Raw genomic sequence first — 22,686 nt, 5'->3', positions numbered from 1 at the left:
TAACCCCTCAAAACCCACAGTTCTTTTGATGTAGGCTTGATTTCCCTGAAATGACTCAGCCATGGGTTTTAATCCAGTGTACTAGAGAATTAACGTGCTCTGTTGTTGACGTAAACTAAGGAAGCACAGTTATTTGTTGGATGCTGCTGAAAGATCAATCAGATCCTATAATGGCATGCATTGAGGTCAGTGGGTTGAGGACTTCCTCTCAAAGTGGAGCTTTATTAGATTTATAAGATCTGAAGTTCCTGAACATCCTGTCTATGTTTCTGAGGTACTCTTGTGTTTCTGGTAATCAATGTTCTAAAGGCACGCCCACATATCACAGATACAAGATTCATTTTCAGCCCTCTGATTTAAGTAAAAAATAATAACTACTGGTAATCATAGTTGTGACACTAAGATTGAGAGAGTTTATATTTCTAGACTGCATTGGGTACAACGCAAAAGCACAACATACAAAAAACGTCTATATCCAAACCTTCCTTTCATTGAAAGTTTTCTAAACATTGGATCCATCTGACATTCCCTTGTCCAGTCTTGACATGTATACATAAGTGTTGTTGGTGTCATATAAAACAATTGTTATGAATGTCAATGTGATAGGGTTTTCCGGGAAATCCCCTCTGGTTTTAATGTGTGATCTTGTGTTTTTCTGTCTTCATGTTTCAGTAAAGACTGTTCAAAGTATACAGAATGTCACACCTTCTGCACCATTACTACAACTCAGAGACCCCTAAACTCGACATCCAACCCCAGCATCACTCAAATAGGTCCAGACCATTGTGAGTTCCACCAATACCTTTGCTTCCACAGATCTTTCAGTTATTTCAGTGACCTCATGAAGCCTTCATAATCCTGTCATAGCGCCTGTCATTAACAGTCAGACAGCCTTACCTTTTTACAATTATAAAATTGGTTTTTTGGTTCCTGGATGCTGATTGGATGAACAATTATAAAGTGTAAGTCAACTCAAATGGTAACTATTGCCACTGATAATTGATAGCATTAATCATATTACAGCGTTAGTGCATCATACTGGCAAATTCTATGATGTAAAATATTCTCCAGTAACTTGAATGTCTCCTCCATGCAAAAAATGTGCTCTAGTTTAATATTTTTGCTCTCTACCCTTCATTCTTCTGAACATTAAATGTAGTCACATAGTTCAGTTGTTTTTGTGGTATGAAAAACACCATTGATGGTTATACTTATTCATATCCTCAACAGATCCCCTCCTGACCATCGGGTATGTCCTTGTGGTTGTCCTGGTGACCACTCTGTTAATGGCCTGTCTCATTGTCCTGACTAAGGGTGGATGGAGGGTACATGGCTGTTGTGCGACCCCTGAAAAGGACCTCCAGTTGCCTACAAGGGACACATCAGCCAACGGTAATGATAAACTATCCAGTAACCCATTTGACAATGTGGGCTCTTGCTTGTCAATTCAACTCTTTAGCCAATGGCCTACTGAGATTGGACCCCTTTAAAGTGTTGAATGTAATACTTGGTTTACATGAAAATATGGGTAATTTTTAGCTATGCAACTTCAATTGTTATTAGCAGTAATATAATTATTCATCTCTGGTGTGAATACAAGTTATTCACTGCAACAATTGGTGCAGGAAACTCTGATAATTTGTCTTTAACTCAAACAGGTCAGCCAAATGGCCAAACTTCACTGGTAAGTATCCGTTTCTTGTGTTATATTTGGATCATTATCAGTTATAGTGTGGGAAAGGAAGCAAATTATACAATTGATAAAGAAGATGAGAAAAGTATATTTTATTCACCTGTAGACCAATCCTGACTAGCAGGTGCAAAACCTACATTACGGGGAAAAAAATGTATGGACTCACTACTGTAAGTCGCTCTGGATAAGAGTATCTGCTAAATTACTAATAATGTCAAAACAAAATCATTGTTAATTACTGTTTACATCAATATGTTTATTTTCTTCCAATCATTTGTCTTTATCCTCTTTAATTACAAAGTCATAATTGATTTGAAACATGTCTAGTTTAGCAAATGACCAGTATCTATTTTGATATGTTACCATACATATACTGTATGTGTGTATGGATGCTTTGCTGCACTGCTTAGCCAGACAGATGCTAAGGACTTGTGTCTGTCTGCTGTCCCTTCCAAGACACTGAACATTACTGAAGGGATTCCCATGACGACGTTCTCTCACAGTGCTGCGAAGAATAAGTATTACACCCTTGTCACACCCCTGCTGCCAGGCAGAGAGCCCAGAAGTAAGTCTTCAATGTAGTTGTCTGTTGCTTTGCCATAAGCCTTAGTTGGGCAACATTGCATTTCAGCTGCTCTATCAAGCTACAGTAGTACTACTTAAGGTTGGGTTCATAAGCTTGGATTTATAATAAATGTATATGACATATTGTAATAACTTTAATGTTTCAAAAATCTGAAGCAAAAGTCCCGGTACTCTTGAGATGAAATAGGACTGACATCCCATCAAGCACATTTCTGAGTAGTGTGTACAGCATAGTACTTACCTGTCCTGTCCTGTTCCTGATGTGGGTAGAATCTCTGCTGTGGTTTGTTGTGTTCTCAGAATCAAAACAACCGCCTTTCCTTTAACACCTCAGCGTGTCAGCGTAAAACCTATCTCTGGTCAGCCACGTGGTGGTGTGCGTGCATGTGTAGGTGGTGTGCGTGCATGTGTAGGTGGAAACTGGGACACTTTCATGATATGAATCAGAAATAAGCTGAGCTTCAGAGAAAATGGCAAATCCGATAGCGAGAAGCAGCCTTCAGCTGCTCGACCTTTAACATTTGAGCGTGTTGCCTTATCCATCTTGCAAATTACACTCTGATTCCAACATCCAATCCACTGAAAATATGCACCTGATAAGCGTGATGTTAGTTAGCGTAGTTTTAGTGACAAAATATGATAAGAGTAAGGGTTTGTCCCAAGTCTTTCCACCCGGTTCTAACCTCAAATGTTTGGTTAGGCCTTCTTGTTGATATTTCAGTCAAAATCACGTTTCTGTCTCTTTAAGATGACATAGTATGACCACGTTTAGCTTACGTGAAGATTGCTTATGGTTGTCAACATCAGAATTCCCCTGTGGTGTCATTGTAAGGTTATAGAGCAAGGTTGTGTGTCATTTCCTTTATGTAGATTGGGATCCAGACTGAGGCTTCCCCCACAAAAACAAATTACTGGACTGGGATTTTGCATAGTGTACAAATACCTTTATTTCTAGGAAGCATTTTGTTATTTAACCTATTAGCATCACACTTACCAGGTCTCATAATTTACACAGACTAGACAGAGATATGTTTCTGTTGATACAACATTTCTCACTCCTAAAAACACATCCTCACAGTGTTTCCTCTCATCCCAAAAATGATCTGATACCAGTTTTGATGAAATCTCGCCCACACTCCATTACATAGAGTGCCTATAGAAAGTGTACACCCCCCTTGGATTTCTTCACATTCTATTGTGTTACAAAGTGGGATTCAAATGGATGTGTCATTTTTTGTCAACGATCTACACAATAGTAGTTGAATCTGTGCTTGAAATGCAATACTTGACTGAGGACCTTACATATGTTGTATGTATGGGGGACAGAGGAAGGAGTAGTCATTGAATAATTTCAACCCGTTATTTCACCCAGAGTCCATATAGCGTATGATATAGCGTGTGATTTGTTAAGCCAAATGTTACTTCTGAACTAATTTAGGCTTGCCTAAAGCATCTTAAATGTAATGGCAAAAATGTCGATTTCTGTCTACATAGACATGCCCAAAAGTAACTGCTTTTAATAAGCAGTTATATGAAAAGGACATGCATAAACTTGGTATCATTGGAAAGAAAACACCTGGGAGATAAGGAAATGGTCAGAACATAGACAGGAATGGCACAGTTCAGATCACACAAGATTAAGCACACACAAAGTAACCGTTTTTTGGACAAGCTATAAGTCAATTATTGATGAAAAGAGCTGGAAACACATCAGCTTGCTTCCACAACAAGTCAAAAACCTCTAGAGGGAAAAAATAGGATTACTGGACACAACAGCTAGACCTTTACAGACATTTTAGTAATGCGTGTCAGGTGCGGTCAAGGGACATCTCCAAGGTCGTGTCTACACTTGACACTTACATGCGACTTCTGCTATTAGAAAATACACTTTGTGGTGTTATTGTGTTCAGATCTGCCTGACCACTTCAGGAGGTGGTAAGGGATGCATTGTGTACAGATTTCTCCTCAGTCAGGACGCAATCAGGCTACCAAAAGCGCATACAGTGGGCGAAGTTATCAGCACTCTTCCCACATGTCTCCGAGAGGCACCTTTTCATTATAACATTTACATTTACGTCATTTAGCAGACGCTCTTATCCAGAGCGACTTACAAATTGGTGCATTCACCCTATAGCCAGTGGGATAACCACTTGACAATTTTTTTTTTTTTTTTTTTTTTTAGGGGGGGTGGGGTAGAAGGATTACTTTATCCTATCCCAGGTATTCCTTAAAGAGGTGGGGTTTCAAATGTCTCCGGAAGGTGGTGAGTGACTCCGCTGTCCTGGCGTCGTGAGGGAGCTTGTTCCACCATTGGGGTGCCAGAGCAGCGAACAGTTTTGACTGGGCTGAGCGGGAACTATGCTTCCGCAGAGGAAGGGGAGCCAGCAGGCCAGAGGTGGATGAACGCAATGCCCTCGTTTGGGGTGTAGGGACTGATCAGAGCCTGAAGGTACGGAGGTGCCGTTCCCCTCACAGCTCCATAGGCAAGCACCATGGTCTTGTAACAGATGCAAGCTTCAACTGGAAGCCAGTGGAGTGTGCGGAGGAGTGGGGTGACGTGAGAGAACTTGGGAAGGTTGAACACCAGACGGGCTGCGGCATTCTGGATGAGTTGTAGGGGTTTAATGGCACAGGCAGGGAGCCCAGCCAACAGCGAGTTGCAGTAATCCAGACGGGAGATGACAAGTGCCTGGATTAGGACCTGTGCCGCTTCCTGTGTAAGGCAGGGTCGTACTCTCCGAATGTTGTAGAGCATGAACCTGCAGGATCGGGTCACCGCCTTGATGTTAGCGGAGAACGACAGGGTGTTGTCCAGGGTCACGCCAAGGCTCTTCGCACTCTGGGAGGAGGACACAACGGAGTTGTCAACCGTGATGGCGAGATCATGGAACGGGCAAGCCTTCCCCGGGAGGAAGAGCAGCTCCGTCTTGCCAAGGTTCAGCTTGAGGTGGTGATCCGTCATCCATACTGATATGTCTGCCAGACATGCAGAGATGCGATTCGCCACCTGGTTATCAGAAGGGGGAAAGGAGAAGATTAGTTGTGTATCGTCAGCGTAGCAATGATAGGAGAGGCCATGTGAGGATATGACAGAGCCAAGTGACTTGGTGTATAGCGAGAATAGGAGAGGGCCTAGAACTGAGCCCTGGGGGACACCAGTGGTGAGAGCACGTGGTGGTGCGGAGACAGCTTCTCACCACGCCACTTGGTAGGAGCGACCGGTCAGGTAGGACGCAATCCAAGAGTGAGCCGCGCCGGAGATGCCCAGCTCGGAGAGGGTGGAGAGGAGGATCTGATGGTTCACAGTATCAAAGGCAGCAGACAGGTCTAGAAGGACAAGAGCAGAGGACATTGGAGGAATACGTTTCTAGTGTGTGAGGAACGTGTTTGCAATTCCTTTAGCGTTGCTTGCTAGCTAGCTAGTTAGCTACTGCCATCAGTTGTTGTGTTATCATACTTTGCCTATTCCACCGTTTGTAGAATGCATACTGGCATTTGAATATAGAGCAGGAAAAGGGCAGGAAAAGGGAAAGGGAATCCAGACACGGTAGACTGTGGACACAGTAGACACATTTAAATGTAGGTGTAGACGCATGACGTGTTTGGAATTCCATGATCAGAATACTAAACTATATGGAGTTGTTTTAAGAAGGTCATACCAAGGATAATTTGCTACACACTAATATGACCCCTCTGTGGAAAGGTGAGACTCTCAAACACGTACAGTGAATTTAGCCTTATTCTAAAATAGATTCAATGTTTTTTTCCTCAATCTACACGCAATACCCCATAATGACAAAGCGAAAACAGGTTTAGAAATGTTTGCAAATGTATTAAAAATAAAAAACAAATACCTTATTTACATAAGTATTCAGACCCTTTGCTATGGGACTTGAAATTGAGCTCAGGTGCATCCTGTTTCCATTGATCATCCTTGGGATGTTTCACAACTTGATTGGAGTCCACCTGTGGTAAATTCAATTGATTGGACATGATTTGGAAAGGCACCCACCTGTCTATATAAAGTTCCCACAGTTGACAGTGCATGTCAGAGCAAAAACCAAGCCATGGGGGTCGAAGGAATTGTCCGTAGAGCTCTGAGACAGGATTGTGTCGGGGCACAAATCTGGGGAAGGGTACCAAAAAATGCCTGCAGCGTTGAAAGTCCCCAAGAACACAGTGGCCTCCATCATTCTTAAATGGAAGAAGTTTGGAACCACCAAGACACTTCCTAGAGCTGGCCGCCCGGCCAAACTGAGCAATCGGGGGAGAAGGGTCTTGGTCAGAGAGGTGACCAAGAACCTGATGGTCACTGACAGAGCTCTAGAGTTCCTCTGTGGAGATGGGAGAACCTTCCAGAAGGACAACCATCTCTGCAGCAGTCCACCAATCAGGCCTTTATGGTAGTGGCCAGACAGAAGCCGCTCCTCAGTAAAAGGCACATGACAGCCCGCTTGGAGTTTGCCAAAAGGCACCTAAAGGACTCTGACCATGAGAAACAAGATTCTCTGGTCTGATGAAACCAAGATTGAACTCTTTGGCCTGAATGCCAAGAGTCATGCCTGGAGGAACCTGGCACCATCCCTACGGTGGCAGCATCATGCTGTGGGGATGTTTTTCAGCGGCAGGGACTGTGAGACTAGTCCGGATAGAGGGAAAGACAATCGGAGCAAAGTACAGAGAGATCCTTTATGAAAACCTGCTCCAGAGCACTCAGGACCTCAGACCGGGGCGAAGGTTTACCTTCCAACAGGACAACGACCCTAAGCACACAGCCAAGACAACGCAGGAGTGGCTTCGGGACAAGTCTCTGACTGGCCCAGCCAGAGCCTGGACTTGAACCCGATCGAGCATCTCTGGAGAGACCTGAAAATAGCTGTGCAGCAACGCTCCCCATCCAACCTGTCAGAGCCTGAGAGGATCTGCAGAGAAGAATGGGAGAAACTCCCCAAATACAGGTGTGCCAAGCTTTTAGCGTCATACCCAAGAAGGCTCGAGGCTGTAATCACTGCCAAAGGTGCTTCAACAAAGTACTGAGTAAAGGGTCTGAATACTTATGTAAATGGGATTTCAGTTTTTTATTTGAAATAAATTAGCAAAAGTTTAAAAACCTGTTTTTGCTTTGTCATCATGGGGTATTGTGTGTAGATTGATGAGTGGGAAAAAAACAATTTCATCCATTTTAGAATAAGGCTGTAATGTAACACAATTTGGAAAAAGTCAAGGGCTCTGAATTTGTTTTTCAACAGGAGAATGACCCAAAACACACCTCCAGCCTGTATAAGGGCTATTTGACTAAGGAGAGTGCTAGAGTGCTGCATTAGATGACCTGGTATCCACAATCACCTGACCTCAACCAAATTGAGATGGTTTGGGATGAGTTGGACCGCAGAGTGAAGGAAAAGCAGCCAACAAGTGCTCAGCATATGTGGGAACTCCTTCAAGACTGTTGGAAAAGCATTCCTCATGAAGCTGGTTGAGAGAATGCCAAGACTGTGCAAAGCTGTCATCAAGGCAAAGGGTGGCTACTTTGAAGAATCTCAAATATAAAATATATTTTGATTTGTTTAACACTTTTTTGGTTACTACATGATTCCATATGTGTTATTTCATAGTTTTGATGTATTCACTATTATTCTACAATGTAGAAAATAGTAAAAATAAAGAAAAACCCTTGAATGAGTAGGTGTGTCCAACCCTTTGACTGGTACTGTATACAGTGCTATGAAAAAGTATTTGCCCCCTTTCTAATTTTCTCTACTTTTGCATATCTGTAATACTGAATGTTATCACACCGTCAACCAAAACCTAATATTAGATAAAGGGAACATAAGTGAACAAATAACACAACAATTACGTATTTATTTCATTTATTTCATAAACAAAGTTATGCAACACCCAATTCCCCTGTGTGAAAAAGTAATTGCCCCCTTACACTCAATAACTGGTTGTGCCACCTTTAGCTGCAATGACTCCAACCAAATGCTTCCTGTAGTTGTTGATCAGCCTCTCACGTCGCTGTGGAGGAATTTTGGCCCACTCTTCCATGCAGAACTGCTTTAACTCAGTGACGTGTGGGTTTTCAAGCATGAACTGCTCGTTTTAAGTCCTGCCACAACATCTCAATTGGGATTAGGTCTGGACTTTGACTAGGCCATTCCAAAACTTCCAATTTGTTGCTTTTTAGTAATTTTCATATAGACTTGATTGTGTGTTTTGGATCATTGTCTTGCTGCATGACCCAGCTGCGCTTCAGCTTCAGCTCACAGACGGATGGTCTGACATTCTCCTGTAGAATTCTCTGATACAGAGCAGAATTCATGGTTCCTTCTATTAAGGCAAGTCGTCCAGGTCTTGAGGCAGCAAAGCATCCCCAAACCATCACACCACCACCACCATGCTTGACCTTTGGTATGACGTTCTTACTGTGGAATGCAGTGTTTGGTTTTAGCCAATTGGGATTAGGTCTGGACTTTGACTAGGCCATTCCATAACTTCCAATTTGTTGCTTTTTAGTAATGTTCATATAGACTTGATTGTGTGTTTTGGATCATTGTCTTGCTGCATGACCCAGCTCCGCTTCAGCTTCAGCTCACAGACGGATGGTCTGACATTCTCCTGTAGAATTCTCTGATACAGAGCAGAATTCATGGTTCCTTCTATTAAGGCAAGTCGTCCAGGTCCTGAGGCAGCAAAGCATCCCCAAACCATCACACCACCACCACCATGCTTGACCTTTGGTATGACGTTCTTACTGTGGAATGCAGTGTTTGGTTTTAGGTGTGTGAAATAAACAAGACAAGACAAATGCAATGATGAATAATGGAGCGGTAGTGGCTAGTTAGCCGGTGACGACGAACGCCGAAGCCTGCCCGAACAAGGAGGGGAAGCAGCCTCGGTGGAAGTCGTGACAATTTGAAAGATCCATTTGCGACCAAGCTTTAACTGCCTGACTGATGCCTTGAGATGTTGCTTCAATATATCCACATAAGTTTCCTTCCTCATGATGACATTTATTTTGTGAAGTGCACAAGTCCCTCCTGCAGCAAAGCACCCCCACAGCATGACGCTGCCACCCCCGTGCTTCACGGTTGGGAGGGTGTTCTTTGGCTTGCAAGCTTCCCCCTTTTTCCACCAAACATAACGATGGTCATTATGGCCAAACAGTTCTATTTTTGTTTCAAGACCAGAGGATATTTCTCCAAAAAGTATGATCTTTGTCCCCATGTGCAGTTGCAAACCATAGTCTGGCTTTTTTATGGCGGTTTTGGAGCAGTGGCTTCTTCCTTGCTGAGCGGCCTTTCAAGTTATGTCGATATAGGATTCGTTTTACTGTGGATATAGATACTTTTGTACCTGTTTCCTCCAGCATCTTCACAAGGTCCTTTGCTGTTGTTCTGGGATTGATTTGCACTTTTCGCACCAAAGTACGTTCATCTCTAGGAGACAGAACGAGTCTCCTTCTTGAGCGGTATGATGGCTGCGTGGTCCCATGGTGTTTATACTTGCGTACTATTGTTTGTACAGATGAACGTGGTACCTTCAGGCGTTTGGAAATTGCTCCCAAGGATGAACCAGACTTGTGGAGGTCTACAATGTTTTTTCTGAGTTCTTGGCTGATTTCTTTTGATTTTCCCATGATGTCAAGCAAAGAGGCACTGAGTTTGAAGGTAGGCCTTGAAATACATCCACAGGTACACCTCCAATTGACTCAAATGATATCAATTAGCCTATCAGAAGCTTCTAAAGCCATGACATTATTTTCTGGAATTTTCCAAGCTGTTTAAAGGAACAGTCAACTTAGTGTATGTAAACTTCTGACCCACTGGAATTGTGATACAATGAATTATAAATTAAATAATCTGTCTGTAAAAATGTATTGGACAAATTACTTGTGTCATGCACAAAGTAGATGTCCTAACCGACTTGCCAAAACTATAGTTTGTTAACAAGAAATTTGTGGAGTGGTTGAAAAACAAGTTTTAATGACTCCAACCTAAGTGTATGTAAACTTCCGACTTCAACTGTATGTAGAAATAGCCTATAAAGCCAACAAATAAAAACATTGCAGCCTGCAGGTGGAAAATATCCTGATAAAAAGAAATATCCTATAAAATCACATTGGCTAAGCATGGCCTGTCTGCAACACACTTGAAACATTGTATCAACTATTAACTTGGGTCAGGCCCAAAGCTTGCTCTAGCAAACTTGCAACATTGTGTAAAATATTATCGGCCCTCAGTTAATCCTGCCAATGAGCTCGGGACAGACACATCTGTAGGCTATTTGCGCAAGGAATCAGGTAGGCCTATTTTATGACGTTTCCACTGGATCAGAGAATTACATTTTTCCCTTTCACGCTGAGAGGTTATCAAAAGGGAGAGCGCTGGAAAGATTTTTCAAATAGATTTAGGAACTATTGTCATTCTCAATGGATGTAAAAACAGACTTTGTTTACTTGCTGTTTGAGGTGAAGAAAACATTAATTTGAGAAGCGCCACAGCTCATTAGTGGTGGTGGTGCGTTAAGCCAATCAGAAATACTATCAGATCCCTAAATGAACACATTTATATGCCTACATTTGTGTGCAGGCCAGGTAGCCTATTGGCCTACTTCTATGCGTAATCATGTGTGCGTCCTTACTCAACATTGACAGGAGCGCTCCAAACAAAAAACAATGACTAAATTGACAAAACTCGTAAATGGAATGAAATGAACCAAAACTTGTTTTTCACAAGTGTAGCATAGGTTGTGCGCTCTGCAAACAACGTGTCCACTCTGACAATGAGAACGGTAAAAGACTGAAATAATATTATATTGAATGCATGAACAGAAATTACCGTAACCAAACAAACATTGTAGATTAGAAATTAAATGAATTAACGGTAAATGTACTATTGGTGATATATGTAATGGGGAATTGATTGACACTAACAATCAAACGCAAACCAATCACACAATGAAACAATGAATGTGCACAATTGGCGGAAGAGAATTCATTCTGGAGAGAGACGTGCATTGTGCATCTTAGACACACTCCCCTTCTCCTTGGACTGTGCCATCCCCGCGGCCTCCGCAATGGATTAGTTCACTGAGATGGGCGTGAATAAGACAGGTGTCTCGTGTGCCATAAAATATATATATATTTGTTACTGGTCGACAAAAAAAAAAATATTGTCGACCAACAGCCTATCGACCAAACAATCTACCAGTCGACTAATTGGGGTCAGCCCTAATAAAAATACTATTTCTAAAATGTCAACCTCTCTCAAACATTGTGGTGGTGTCGGGGGACATGCAAGTGTCCTTTCAACCACTCCAAAGTGGGTAATTCCACTGCTATTACACATTTGAATAAGCCTAAACGGTATTGGTCCCACATTAATAAGAACTATTTGCACGAAAAATAATGAAAACTGTTATACATTATAAATGTAACCAGGCTTGACTCTTGCGAGATAATCATACCCTGCAGTCCCCTTCTTCTTGTCATTCTCCTCATCATTCTGTGTGTCACTCATGTGAAGAGTACGGTTGATGGCCAAGAAACGGTTTTCACTCATGATGGTGGCGGGGAACTTGATTCGGTAGAGCGGGGACTTGCTCCACTAGTCAACTAGTCTTGATACCTTCGCCAGTCAGTACATCACCAGGGAAATGTATGAGAGCATGTTGCCCATGCTGACATGTTTCCAGTTCATCTTCTTCTCCCCCTGCTGCTTCTTGTCCCCATACTTATTGGTATTGGAAACTAGTGTCCCCAGCACAGAGGTGATGAAGTAGAGCTGAAACAGCTGGAAGGGGGTGTATGTTTGAGTACTGTCCAACGGTGGGCCAACAAGTCGTTTGGGTCTCAGCCTGGGTAGTGCTGGGTCCACATAATCTTCAAAGACTGTATGCTATCTGTCCTCAGGTTCATCTCCCTCTGTTGTGCTGGTTCCAGTGCCCCTCCCTCTGCTCCTCCCTCTTCTCTGTTGAGGCCTAGGTGTCCTCCCTGCCCCTACACCTCTAGTTGAACTGGCTGAAAGGGGAGTGGAGCCAGGGCCTGCAGTGGGGGTAGTGGAAAAGGAGTGGGGCCTTTGTGGAGTGGTGGTGCTTGAACCATCAGTAGAGACAGCAGTGGGGGTTGTGGATCTGGCAGTGGAGGGTGAAGACCTTGAACGGCGGGGGCACTTGCTGGGGGGCGGTTTGCTCCCAAACGTCATCATCCTCTCTGTGGGGAATAAAATAAAGGGATCAATATTGTTGTAAGATACACATCATTACAGTTGACTAATTTTACAAAACTACATTACTGTAATGTAAAAACAATATACTAAAAGATAACACCCATCCTAAACTTTATTAAAATTGCCTGCTGGTGACTTGTAGCACATCATCTCACAGCCTTCTCTCAGAGTAAACTCTGTAAACTTCAGTAGGTTCCCTTCCCCCACTGGACATAGCGGGCCAGGGATATTGTAAACTGGCCCTTCACAACTGGCCAGGTGAGAGAGAGCAGCAAGCTCACCTCTGTCCACAAAGCATCTGATCTAGGAGCGTTTTTTCTTTTTAGATCATAATGAATAAGATTATTTGGACACTGACTGGAGAGTGCCTCACATAGAGGTGTAAAACACACACACACGATGCAAACTGTGGGACACATTAGAGACAAAGGAGCAATGGCCACAAGAATTTGATGGCCTCCTAGCAGGGGTGTAGGCAGAAATTCGTTGGTGGGTGGGCCTGCACAAATTTGGTTGGGCCACTGGTGGGATCCTATCCCTGCCAGTTCCACCCTACCAGATTAAGCAAAAACAAAAAAATAACACATTATTACTACACCGATGCTGGTGGTTGCTGAGGAATATTTTTGTAGCAATAATGTGTTCCTTTTTTATTTTTTTGCTTAATCTGGTAGGGTGGGCCTGTTTCCACCCATGCCTATGCCCCTGCCTCCAGGTGGAAAACTAACTTGAAATATTGCACAAACAGGACACAGTTACACAGGCCTATACTGGGTGTAAGCTATACATACAGTCCAAAACACAAAAAAACTGACCACAACTATAACAAAACTACATTTCTGTAATGTAAAATAAATATACTAGCCTATACAATGCAAACAGTGGGACACAGGTAGCCTACCTTTAGAGACAAAGAATTTGGTGGCCTCCATATCCAACTTTTACCAGCAAACTAATGTGAAATATATACAATATGTAACTACTTTGGAATGATACACAGGCTACACAGGACAGGACACCTCTATACTGTAAATACAAAACAAAAAGAAGCAGTATTCAGACCTCTTGACTTTTTCCACACTTTGTTACGTTACAGCCTTATTCTAAAATGGATTAAATGTTTTTTCCCCTCCTCAATCTACACACAATACCCCATAATGACAAATCAAAAAAGGTTTTAGAAATGTTTGCAAATTTATTTAAAAAAATAAACTGTAATATCACATTTACATAAGTATTCAGACCCTTTACTCAGTACTTTGTTGAAGCACCTTTGGCAGCGATTACAGCCTCGAGTCTTCTTGGGTATGACGCTACAAGCTTGACACACCTGTTTTTGGGGAGTTTCTCCCATTCTTCTCTGCAGATCCTCTCAAGCTCTGTCAGGTTGGATGGGGCGCGTCGCTGCACAGCTATTTTCAGGTCTCTCCAGAGATGCTCGATCGGGTTCAAGTCCGGGCTCTGGCTGGGCCAGTCAAGGACATTCAGAGACTTGTCCCGAAGCCACTCCTGCGTTGTCTTGGCTGTGTACTTGGGATCGTTGTCCTATTGTAATGTGAACCTTTGCCCCAGTCTGAGGTCCTGAGGGCTCTGGAGCAGCTTTTTATCAAGGATCTTTCTGTACTTTGCTCCATTCATCTTTCCCTCGATCCTGACTAGTCTCCCAGTCCCTGCCGCTGAAAAACATCCCCACAGCATGATGCTGCCACCACCATGCTTCACCGTAGGGATGGTGTCAGGTTTCCTCCAGACGTGACGCTTGGCATTCAGGCCAAAGAGTTCAATCTTGGTTTCATCAGACCAGAGAATCTTGTTTCTCATTGTCAAGAGTCCTTTAGGTGCCTTTTGGCAAACTCTAAGCGGGCTGTCATATGCCTTTTACTGAGGAGTGGCTTCCGTCTGGCCACTATACCATGAAGGCCTGATTGGTGGAGTGCTGCAGAGATGCTTGTCCTTCTGGAAGGTTCTCCCATCTCCACAGAGGAACTCTGGAGCTCTGTCAGAGTGACCATCAGGTATTTGGTCACCTCCTTGACCAAGGCCCTTCTTCCCTGATGGCTCAGTTGGGCTGGGTGGCCAGCTTTAGCAAGATTCTTGGTGGTTCCAAACTTCTTCCATTTAAGAATGATGGAGGTCACTGGGTTCATGGGGACCTTCAATGCTGCAGATTTTTTTTTTTTACCCTGCCCCAGATCTGTGCCTCGACACAATCCTGGCTCGGAGTTCTATGGACGACACCTTTGACCTCATGGCTTGTTTTTGCTCTGACAACTGTGGGACATTATATAGACAGGTGTGTGCCTTTCCAAATCATGTCCAATCAATTGGATTTACCACAGGTGGACTCTAATCAAGTTGTAGAAACAGATCAAGGATGATCAATGGAAACAGGATGCGCCTGAGCTCAATTTAGAGTATCATAGCAAAGGGTCTGAATACTTACACTACTGGTCAAAAGTTTTAGAACACCTACTCATTCAAGGGTTTATCTTTATTTTTTTGTACAGTTTTTTACATTGTAGAATAATAGTGAAGACATCATAACAATGAAATAACACATACAGTGGGGAGAACAAGTATTTGATACACTGCCGATTTTGCAGGTTTTCCTACTTACAAAGCATGTAGAGGTCTGTCATTTTTATCATACGTACACTTCAACTGTGAGAGACGGAATCTAAAACAAAATCCAGAAAATCACATTTTATGATTTTTAAGTAATTAATTTGCATTTTATTGCATGACATAAGTATCATATAGGGTACTAAATCGCACCAAATATTGTATGGTACCAGCTTTCAGGTGACACCATGTATTCATGGATAGGGGCTACCATTCTCATTTTAGACGAAAAATGAATATAACATTGATTGAGGACCCTACATTTAAGTGGCTAAACAAAGGGGGTGAATACTCATGCAACTACTATATTTAAATTATTTAATTTTCATTCATTAGTAAAAAATATGTAGAATTTTAATTTCACTTTGACATGGAGTATTTTGTGTAGATCAATGACAAAAAAATCACAATTAAATCTATTTCAATCCCACTTTGTAAGGCAACAAATATTTATGTGAAAAAAAGTTCAAGGGGGTGTAGACTTTCTATAGGCAGTGTATATGCTCACTTTTACACATTTTTCAAGAATCTCTCTCACCTATTACCTTTCGGATTGCCTCCCTCCCCTTTTCCTCTGTTCCTCAGTCGAACAATAATGTTTCCTCATACCATAATGGCCTGATACCAGTTTTGATTTAATTTTCACCACACAATCTATTGCATCTTTGCTCACCTGAACACTACAATAATGTCTTTCTTCCCGGCCTTTCCCCTCTCTTCCTCAGTCCCTCGACAGAATACCCAGGAGGAGCGCTGGCCCGCCACGGTGTTGTACGCCATCATCAAGGAGGTGCCTCTGCGGCGCTGGAAGGAGTTCCTGCGTCTGCTCTCCGTGCCCGACCGGCAGCTGGAGCGTGTGGAGCTGGAGCCAGGCATAGGCTCCATGGAAAGGCAGTACCAAATGCTGAGGCTGTGGAGCCAGGGCCCGGCTGCAGGCCTGGGGGATGTCTACTCTGCTCTGCTCTACATGGACCTGGCCGGCTGTGCCCACCAACTGCAGGACAGCCTGGAGCAGCTGCAAGCACTGCAGTCGAGAGCCACAACCGTTGACTTCACCGCAGAGAACCATGGAGTCTGGAAGCTTACTTAGCCCATGTGACATCACCACAGCACCACCACATAGGATTGTGGAGGCTGCTGGGACATAACTTATGACTTTACCACAGAATAAGATCATAGCCAGATGTGAATATGACATCACGACAGCATCATAAGACCACGAAGGCTGTTCTTTTCTTCTTCTTTTTAAATAGATTTTGGTATTTTTATACTTTATTTACAGTAATTCACGAATGAGAGGGAGAGACTGATGGATAGAGTGAATTAGACATAGATCAAATCCCCACCACCAAGGACCATGTGACATCAGGAGTTGGCAGCTCTACCACTACTCTAGTCACCGGCACTAGAGGCTTCCCTCACACACCTGGACTGTAGTCTTCCTGTTCAAGTCCCACTTCAGAGACTGGTTACCTGCAGGGTTGGGCAGGTTACTTTCTAAATGTAATCCGTTACAGTTACTAGTTAACGTTAACGTAACTTTTTGATTACCCAAACTCAGTAACTTTATCTGATTGCTTTCTGTTACATTTGGATTACTTCCCCCTTAAGAGGCCTTAGAAGAAGACAAAAAGGATCCATCAAACGCATTTGGTGTGTCATCATAGTGGTCTCTGACTTGTGGTCAGACTTGCTCAGGTTGAATAAACTGAAATTTGTGCATATTTTCAATGCTGAATTGAATGTCATTGAGAAAACAGAAAGGTGTCAAAATGTATTTGATTACTGATAGATTCATCTGATTACAAAATTCTGTTAGTAACGGAAATGATTACAGCTATTCTTTTTTGTAATCTGATTACATGTAACTGATTACATACATGTAATCGGTTACTCCCCAACCCTCGTTACCTGCCTGTCGAGGACAAGTGATGGGCAGATTCACCCCTACCTCAGCAACTTAATCAACAAAACTTGTTGAATCTCCTAAATGCAGTTGCGCCCCTGCATTTAGGAGACTTCTAAAACCAAAGTTGCAATCGGTTACATGTAAGTAATACACTACCGGTCAAAAGTTTTAGAACACATACTCCTTCAAGTGTTTTTCTTTATTTTTACTATTTTCTACATTGTAAAATAGTAAAAATAAAGAAAAACCCTTGAATGAGTAAGTGTTCTAAAACTTTTGACCCGTAGTGAAATAACACATATGGAATCAAAAAAATCAAAAAAATATATTATATTTGAGATTCTTAAAATAGCCACCCTTTGCCTTGATGACAGCTTTGCACACTCTTGGCATTCTCTCAACCAGCTTCACCTGGAATGCTTTTCCAACAGTCTTGAAGGAGTTCCCACATATGCTGAGCACTTGTTGGCTGCTTTTCCTTCACTCTGCGGTCCGACTTATCCCAAACCATCTCAATTTGGTTGAAGTCGGGGGATTGTGGAGGCTAGGTCATCTGGCCCTTAAATAGTGTTGGGTCATTGTCCTGTTGAAAAACAAATGATAGTCCCACTAAGCCCAAACCAGATGGGATGGCGTATCGCTGCAGAATGCTGTGGTAGCCATGTTGGTTAAGTGTGCCTTGAATTCTAAATAAATCACAGACAGTGTCACCAGCAAAGCACCACCACACCTCCTCCTCCATGCTTTACGGTGGGAAATACACATGTGGAGATCATCCGTTCACCCACACCGCATCTCACAAAGACACGGTGGTTGGAACCAAAAATCTCAAATTTGGACTCCAGACCAAAGGACAAATTTCCACCGGTCTAATGTCCATTGCTCGTGTTTCTTGGCCCAAGCAAGTCTCTTCTTCTTATTGGTGTCCTTTAGTAGTGGTTTCTTTGCAGCAATTCAACCACGAAGGCCTGATTCACACAGTCTCCTCTGAACAGTTGATGTTGAGATGTGTCTGTTACTTGAACTCTGTGAAGCATTTATTTGGGCTGCAATTTCTGAGGCTGGTAACTCTAATTAACTTATCCTCTGCAGCAGAGGTAACTCTGGCTCTTCCATTCCTGTGGCGGTCCTCATGAGATCCAGTTTCATCGTAGCGCTTGATGGTTTTTGCGACTGCACTTAAAGAAACTTTCAAAGTTCTTGAAATGATCCGTATTGACTGACCTTCATGTCTTAAAATAATGATGAATTGTTGTTTCTCTTTGCTTATTTGAGCTGTTCTTGCCATAATATGGACTTGGTATTTTACCAAATAGGGCTATCTTCTGTATACCCCCCCTACCTTGTCACAACACAACTGATTGGCTCAAACACATTAAGAAGGAAAGAAATTCCACAAATTAACTTTTAAGAAGGCACACCTGTTAATTGAAATGCATTCCAGTTGACTACCTCATTAAGCTGGTTGAGAGAATGCCAAGAGTGTGCAAAGCTGTCATCAAGGCAAAGGGTGGCTATTTGAAAAATCTCAAATCTCAAATATATTTAGATGTATTATTCTACAATGTAGAAAATAGTAAAAATAAGGAAAAACCTTTGAATGAGTAGGTGTGTCAACTTTTGACTGGTACTGTATATATTTTGTAAATGTTATTATCAGTAATGTTCTGGTATTTTTTTTACATGTATTTATCCATTTCTGGTGATAAGTATGTTGTTGTTAATTGTCAGAGAAAGATGGAAAAAAACTAAACGTTCTAGCTTTTTGACCTGTTGCTTTATTTTACTGTATATTGCTGCATAGAGTAATACAAGTTAATATTTTTTAAATAATTCCAAACCCTGTAGGGCATGATTTTTTACTTTGTTTTGTATTATTCTCAATTACAGTAGACATTTGATTAAAGCTGGAGTCCTTAATTGAAACAATAACAAAGTGTACACCCTGCCTCTGTTTTGGTAAAATGCTGAGGGATGGGCCTGGAGAAATGTAACCACTCTCAAATTCATAGGGAAAGGGGACAGATAGCTAGTTATTTGCACAACTGAATGCCAATGTATCTTCTGCATTTAACCCAACCCCTCTGAATCAGAGAGGTGTGGGGACTGCCTTAATCGATGTCATCGGCGCCCGGGGAGCAGTTGTTGTTTGGTGTTAACTGCCTTGCTCAAGGGCAGAACAGCAGATTTCTCCACCTTGCCGGCTCGGGGATTTTAACCAGCGACCTTTCGGTTACCAGCCCAACGCGCTTAACCGCTAGGCTACGGATGCAAGGACTGATCAATGAGTGATAGTTTTAACCATGTTTAGAGGCTATAGTGTTTGTTTACATTTACACTGTTTACAAACATTGGAGGAAAACAAGCTTATATTTTGGTTTCTGATGGGGTACGAAAGTTGAACTTAACTCATGAGGCATAAGTTATATTATTCAAGAATCAATTGGTATATATCGTTAATATATATATATCATTAAGTCCAATATGGATGTAGCAACTAAGGATTCTAGCTTTAAATATATGCACAGCACTATGGTACTCAAGGTAAAATAATTATATGCTGTGGTGTAAAAATCATCACTAATAAGCTGAAGTTGAATTACAAATGTAATTGACCATACAGTGCTGTTTCATTGTAGCCACAAGATGGAAGTATTTGCCCAAACTGCAAAAATGTATGCATACTACTGCTGACTACATGCAGAAAAACTGAATCACACAGAAGAACTGTCATGCATTCATGAGGAACAAAATTAAAAAGGTACTGTATTATATCAGCAGTCTTATATTTTGACTTTGTAGGCCTACTGCCACTTGTTTGAGTTAAAATATTCATGTGTTGAATCAGAAAGGGTAGAAAACCATTGCAACTGTTGCATCAGGCATGTTTTTACACTTATGACGTAATCTGGTCCACATAATGTCATATGAACATGAATAGCAGGAGTTCTGAAGTAAGTGGTTCATCACAGAGTCAGTCAGTCGGTCTGTCACTTCAGCCAGGACACCCGCTCAGACATCGTGAGGCCAAGTCAGTCTCAGAGCCTAAAGTAATCAACGAGGAAAACGCAGGGGCCTCCATTGGTTTCTATGTAAAGCTGAGGGCAGATTCGGGGAGGGATGGGCACGTGCGGGCAATTTTTCTCTGCTGCTTCGCTTGCCACACGTACCACCCCTGTTACCGCCTGAGTTTTCAAGGCTTTATATAAACTACGGTTTTGCCTGCGTTTGCAGCTCCCTCTTCAAGTGTTGCTAACAGCGCACTTTGAAGATGAACACCCACAAGGATGTCAAAGAAAAATTTGGCAATATTATTAGCTAGGCCTATGTATACCATTTCTGTAAACCTGAAAATGCATTAATATTTAATTGAATTGTGGAACTAAGATAAATATGTTTATCTTCAGACTACTCTATTCTGAAAATGTCTGAATACATTTTGAAGATTGAGGAAAATGGTCCAGAGGAGTCTCTTGAGAAGTCTAGGTACCATTTTTAAACAGAGAGCCAAATAGAGATATGGTTGCATCCCAAATGGTACCCTATTCCCTATCTAGTGCTCTACTTTTGACGGGTGCCCTATGTCAAAGATAGAGCACTACAAAGTGAATAGGGTGTCATTTGGGATGTAGGCATATATAGATCTAGAATAGATCTAGCCTAGATAGACGTATGACCACTGACACTCAACAACCAAATCTCAATGGCTAACTGAGTCGTGCTGTAGCCCACAGGGACCCGTGTCTAACACCACCACGAGAGGAAGATCTTGTCTCCTGCTCCCCAATGAGGAAGGAAGGGACCATGAAGCATCCTTTCACTTCCTTCAATAAACTGTCATTTCTTTAAATCATGAGTCCTTTAGTGAAATGTAGGGGAGACCGGGGATGGTTGTAACACTTTTCACCTTTTCGTCAGTTTCTCAAGAGATTGTTTATGGTAGTGTATTCAAAACTTGATACAAACCTACACCTGTCCTTTACAAATTGGTGTGGTTATTATATACTGTATGTAAATCAAACCGCAAATGCATGGTGTTAAATACAAGGAGTGAAGTGTTACAATTTACTCCATGGTCTGGGTTAGTCGTAGCAGTGCTTGGGATTAATTATAACAGAATGAAATAGTGCATAAATCATGACATGCAACTAATTATTGAATGCCTTTATTGAGACCAAGACAGCAACATTGCCATGTTTAACATTTTGTTTGGCAGAAATAATAATAAATATAAATAATCAGATGTTTATTATTTTACCCTCCACTAAATGGTATTTCTCAACCAAACAACAACTAGGCTAAACTAGTGTGTCTGTGTGTGTGACTGAGTGTGTGACTGAGTGTTGGACATGTTCACTTAATCAGAGCCACAGTTGTGACAGTGGTATGGCTGTCCTGGGGTACAGGCTTGGTAGGCCCATCATTTGCATTCCAAGCATTGCACCCAGACCTCCTTGAACTTGGAATTGTTAATGTGCTCAATGCACACAATGCAGAAGTTTTCCTCGTTGGAGGAATCTGAATCTTCTGGTTCAATGTGCTTTGTTTGGGCATTTTTCATAGGCAGGATAGTTTTTTGTTGTTGTTCAGTGTGGTATGTCTTGTTCAGAGGTGGCCTGGGAGGCAGCTGGAGAGGTGGGCTGGACAGCATTGGGCACAGTGGCCTGAGAGGTGGCTGAAGAGGTGACCTGGGAGGCAGCTGGCAAGGCCAGTGTGTCAGCTGGAGCAGGATGATCAGTGGCAAGTGAGGGTGCAAAGTCACATTCCTGAAATATATCAGGGTTGTATGGCCAAATGCCAGTGCACCTGATCCCAGCCTGTACATTTGTGGGTGTTGTGGCACCTGGAAGTGCTGTTTTGACAAGGCCTGGAATGTCATATATGGTCATGGTCTTTCCGGGGTTCATCCTCATCCAGGCATCACTGGCAGAGTTCACCATTTTCTTCAATGGCCCTTACACCCTCCTGTCCAGGGGCTAGAGCTTGTGTGAAAAGTGTGGGGGGAAAGAAAGCAAGACTATGCCAGAGCGCTCTATCAGGTGTTTGTACTGTGGTTATTCCTGTCTCGTCAACATTCCATATGTCATTGCCATCAAAGCTGTAGTTATTTATCACCTCTGCTAGTTTGCTGAAAAACTCTGCCACATTTGTTCTGTTGAAACTTGTGGCCCGTGACAGACTAGTTGCTTCAGCACTCCTAACGGAGAGAGTAGGGTGCCGCTTTAGGTAAGACGAGAACCTGTCCTTTAGTGAAATGTAGGGGAGACCGGAGATGGTTGTAACACTTTTCACCTTTTCATCAGTTTCTCAGCTAGCTTCCATTTGAGCTAAATGTTAAAACTTTAACATTGCATCAAATATCTCTACACAGACTGGCTATAAACCTGATATAAGTTTGGTGAATGGAATTACAAAACAGTTGATGCCGTCACAAAAACAAATTTGGTGAAAATAATTACTTTCTTACCTAAAAATCTGATTTCTGTTAATAGAATCTTCAGAGTTTTTCACAGGGACTTGCTTATTCACATTAGGGTTCAGGACTAAACTGAGCATGTGCACAGTGAATCACATGATTCTACCTCGCTCCTGATTGGAGGAATTGCAAGTGTTACAACTATCCTGTGTTACAACCATCCCGGTATCCC

The 22,686-nt window shown here is 42.3% G+C and overlaps 1 protein-coding gene and 1 long non-coding RNA gene across 2 annotated transcripts; both read left to right on the top strand.

The window, feature by feature from the left end:
• Positions 1-678: 678 nt before the first annotated feature.
• Positions 679-1,731, top strand: LOC121538282. Its single transcript, XR_005995187.1, has 3 exons — positions 679-785; positions 1,231-1,392; positions 1,659-1,731. It is a non-coding gene; the product is annotated as an uncharacterized LOC121538282 (long non-coding RNA).
• A 445-nt stretch (positions 1,732-2,176) lies between these two features.
• si:ch211-112c15.8 (tumor necrosis factor receptor superfamily member 25) lies at positions 2,177-17,186 on the top strand. The gene is made up of 2 exons (XM_041844933.1): positions 2,177-2,258; positions 15,855-17,186. Exons 1-2 carry the CDS (start codon positions 2,177-2,179, stop codon positions 16,217-16,219), a joined length of 447 nt encoding a protein of 148 aa, XP_041700867.1. The 3' UTR covers positions 16,220-17,186.
• The last annotated feature ends 5,500 nt before the right edge of the window (positions 17,187-22,686 follow it).

This window comes from Coregonus clupeaformis, chromosome 24 (genome assembly GCF_020615455.1).
Source record: "Coregonus clupeaformis isolate EN_2021a chromosome 24, ASM2061545v1, whole genome shotgun sequence".
Lineage (NCBI taxonomy): Eukaryota > Metazoa > Chordata > Actinopteri > Salmoniformes > Salmonidae > Coregonus > Coregonus clupeaformis.
The sequence above is the reverse complement of the archived record's forward strand: the minus strand, read 5'-3'. Positions and strand labels throughout refer to the sequence as shown.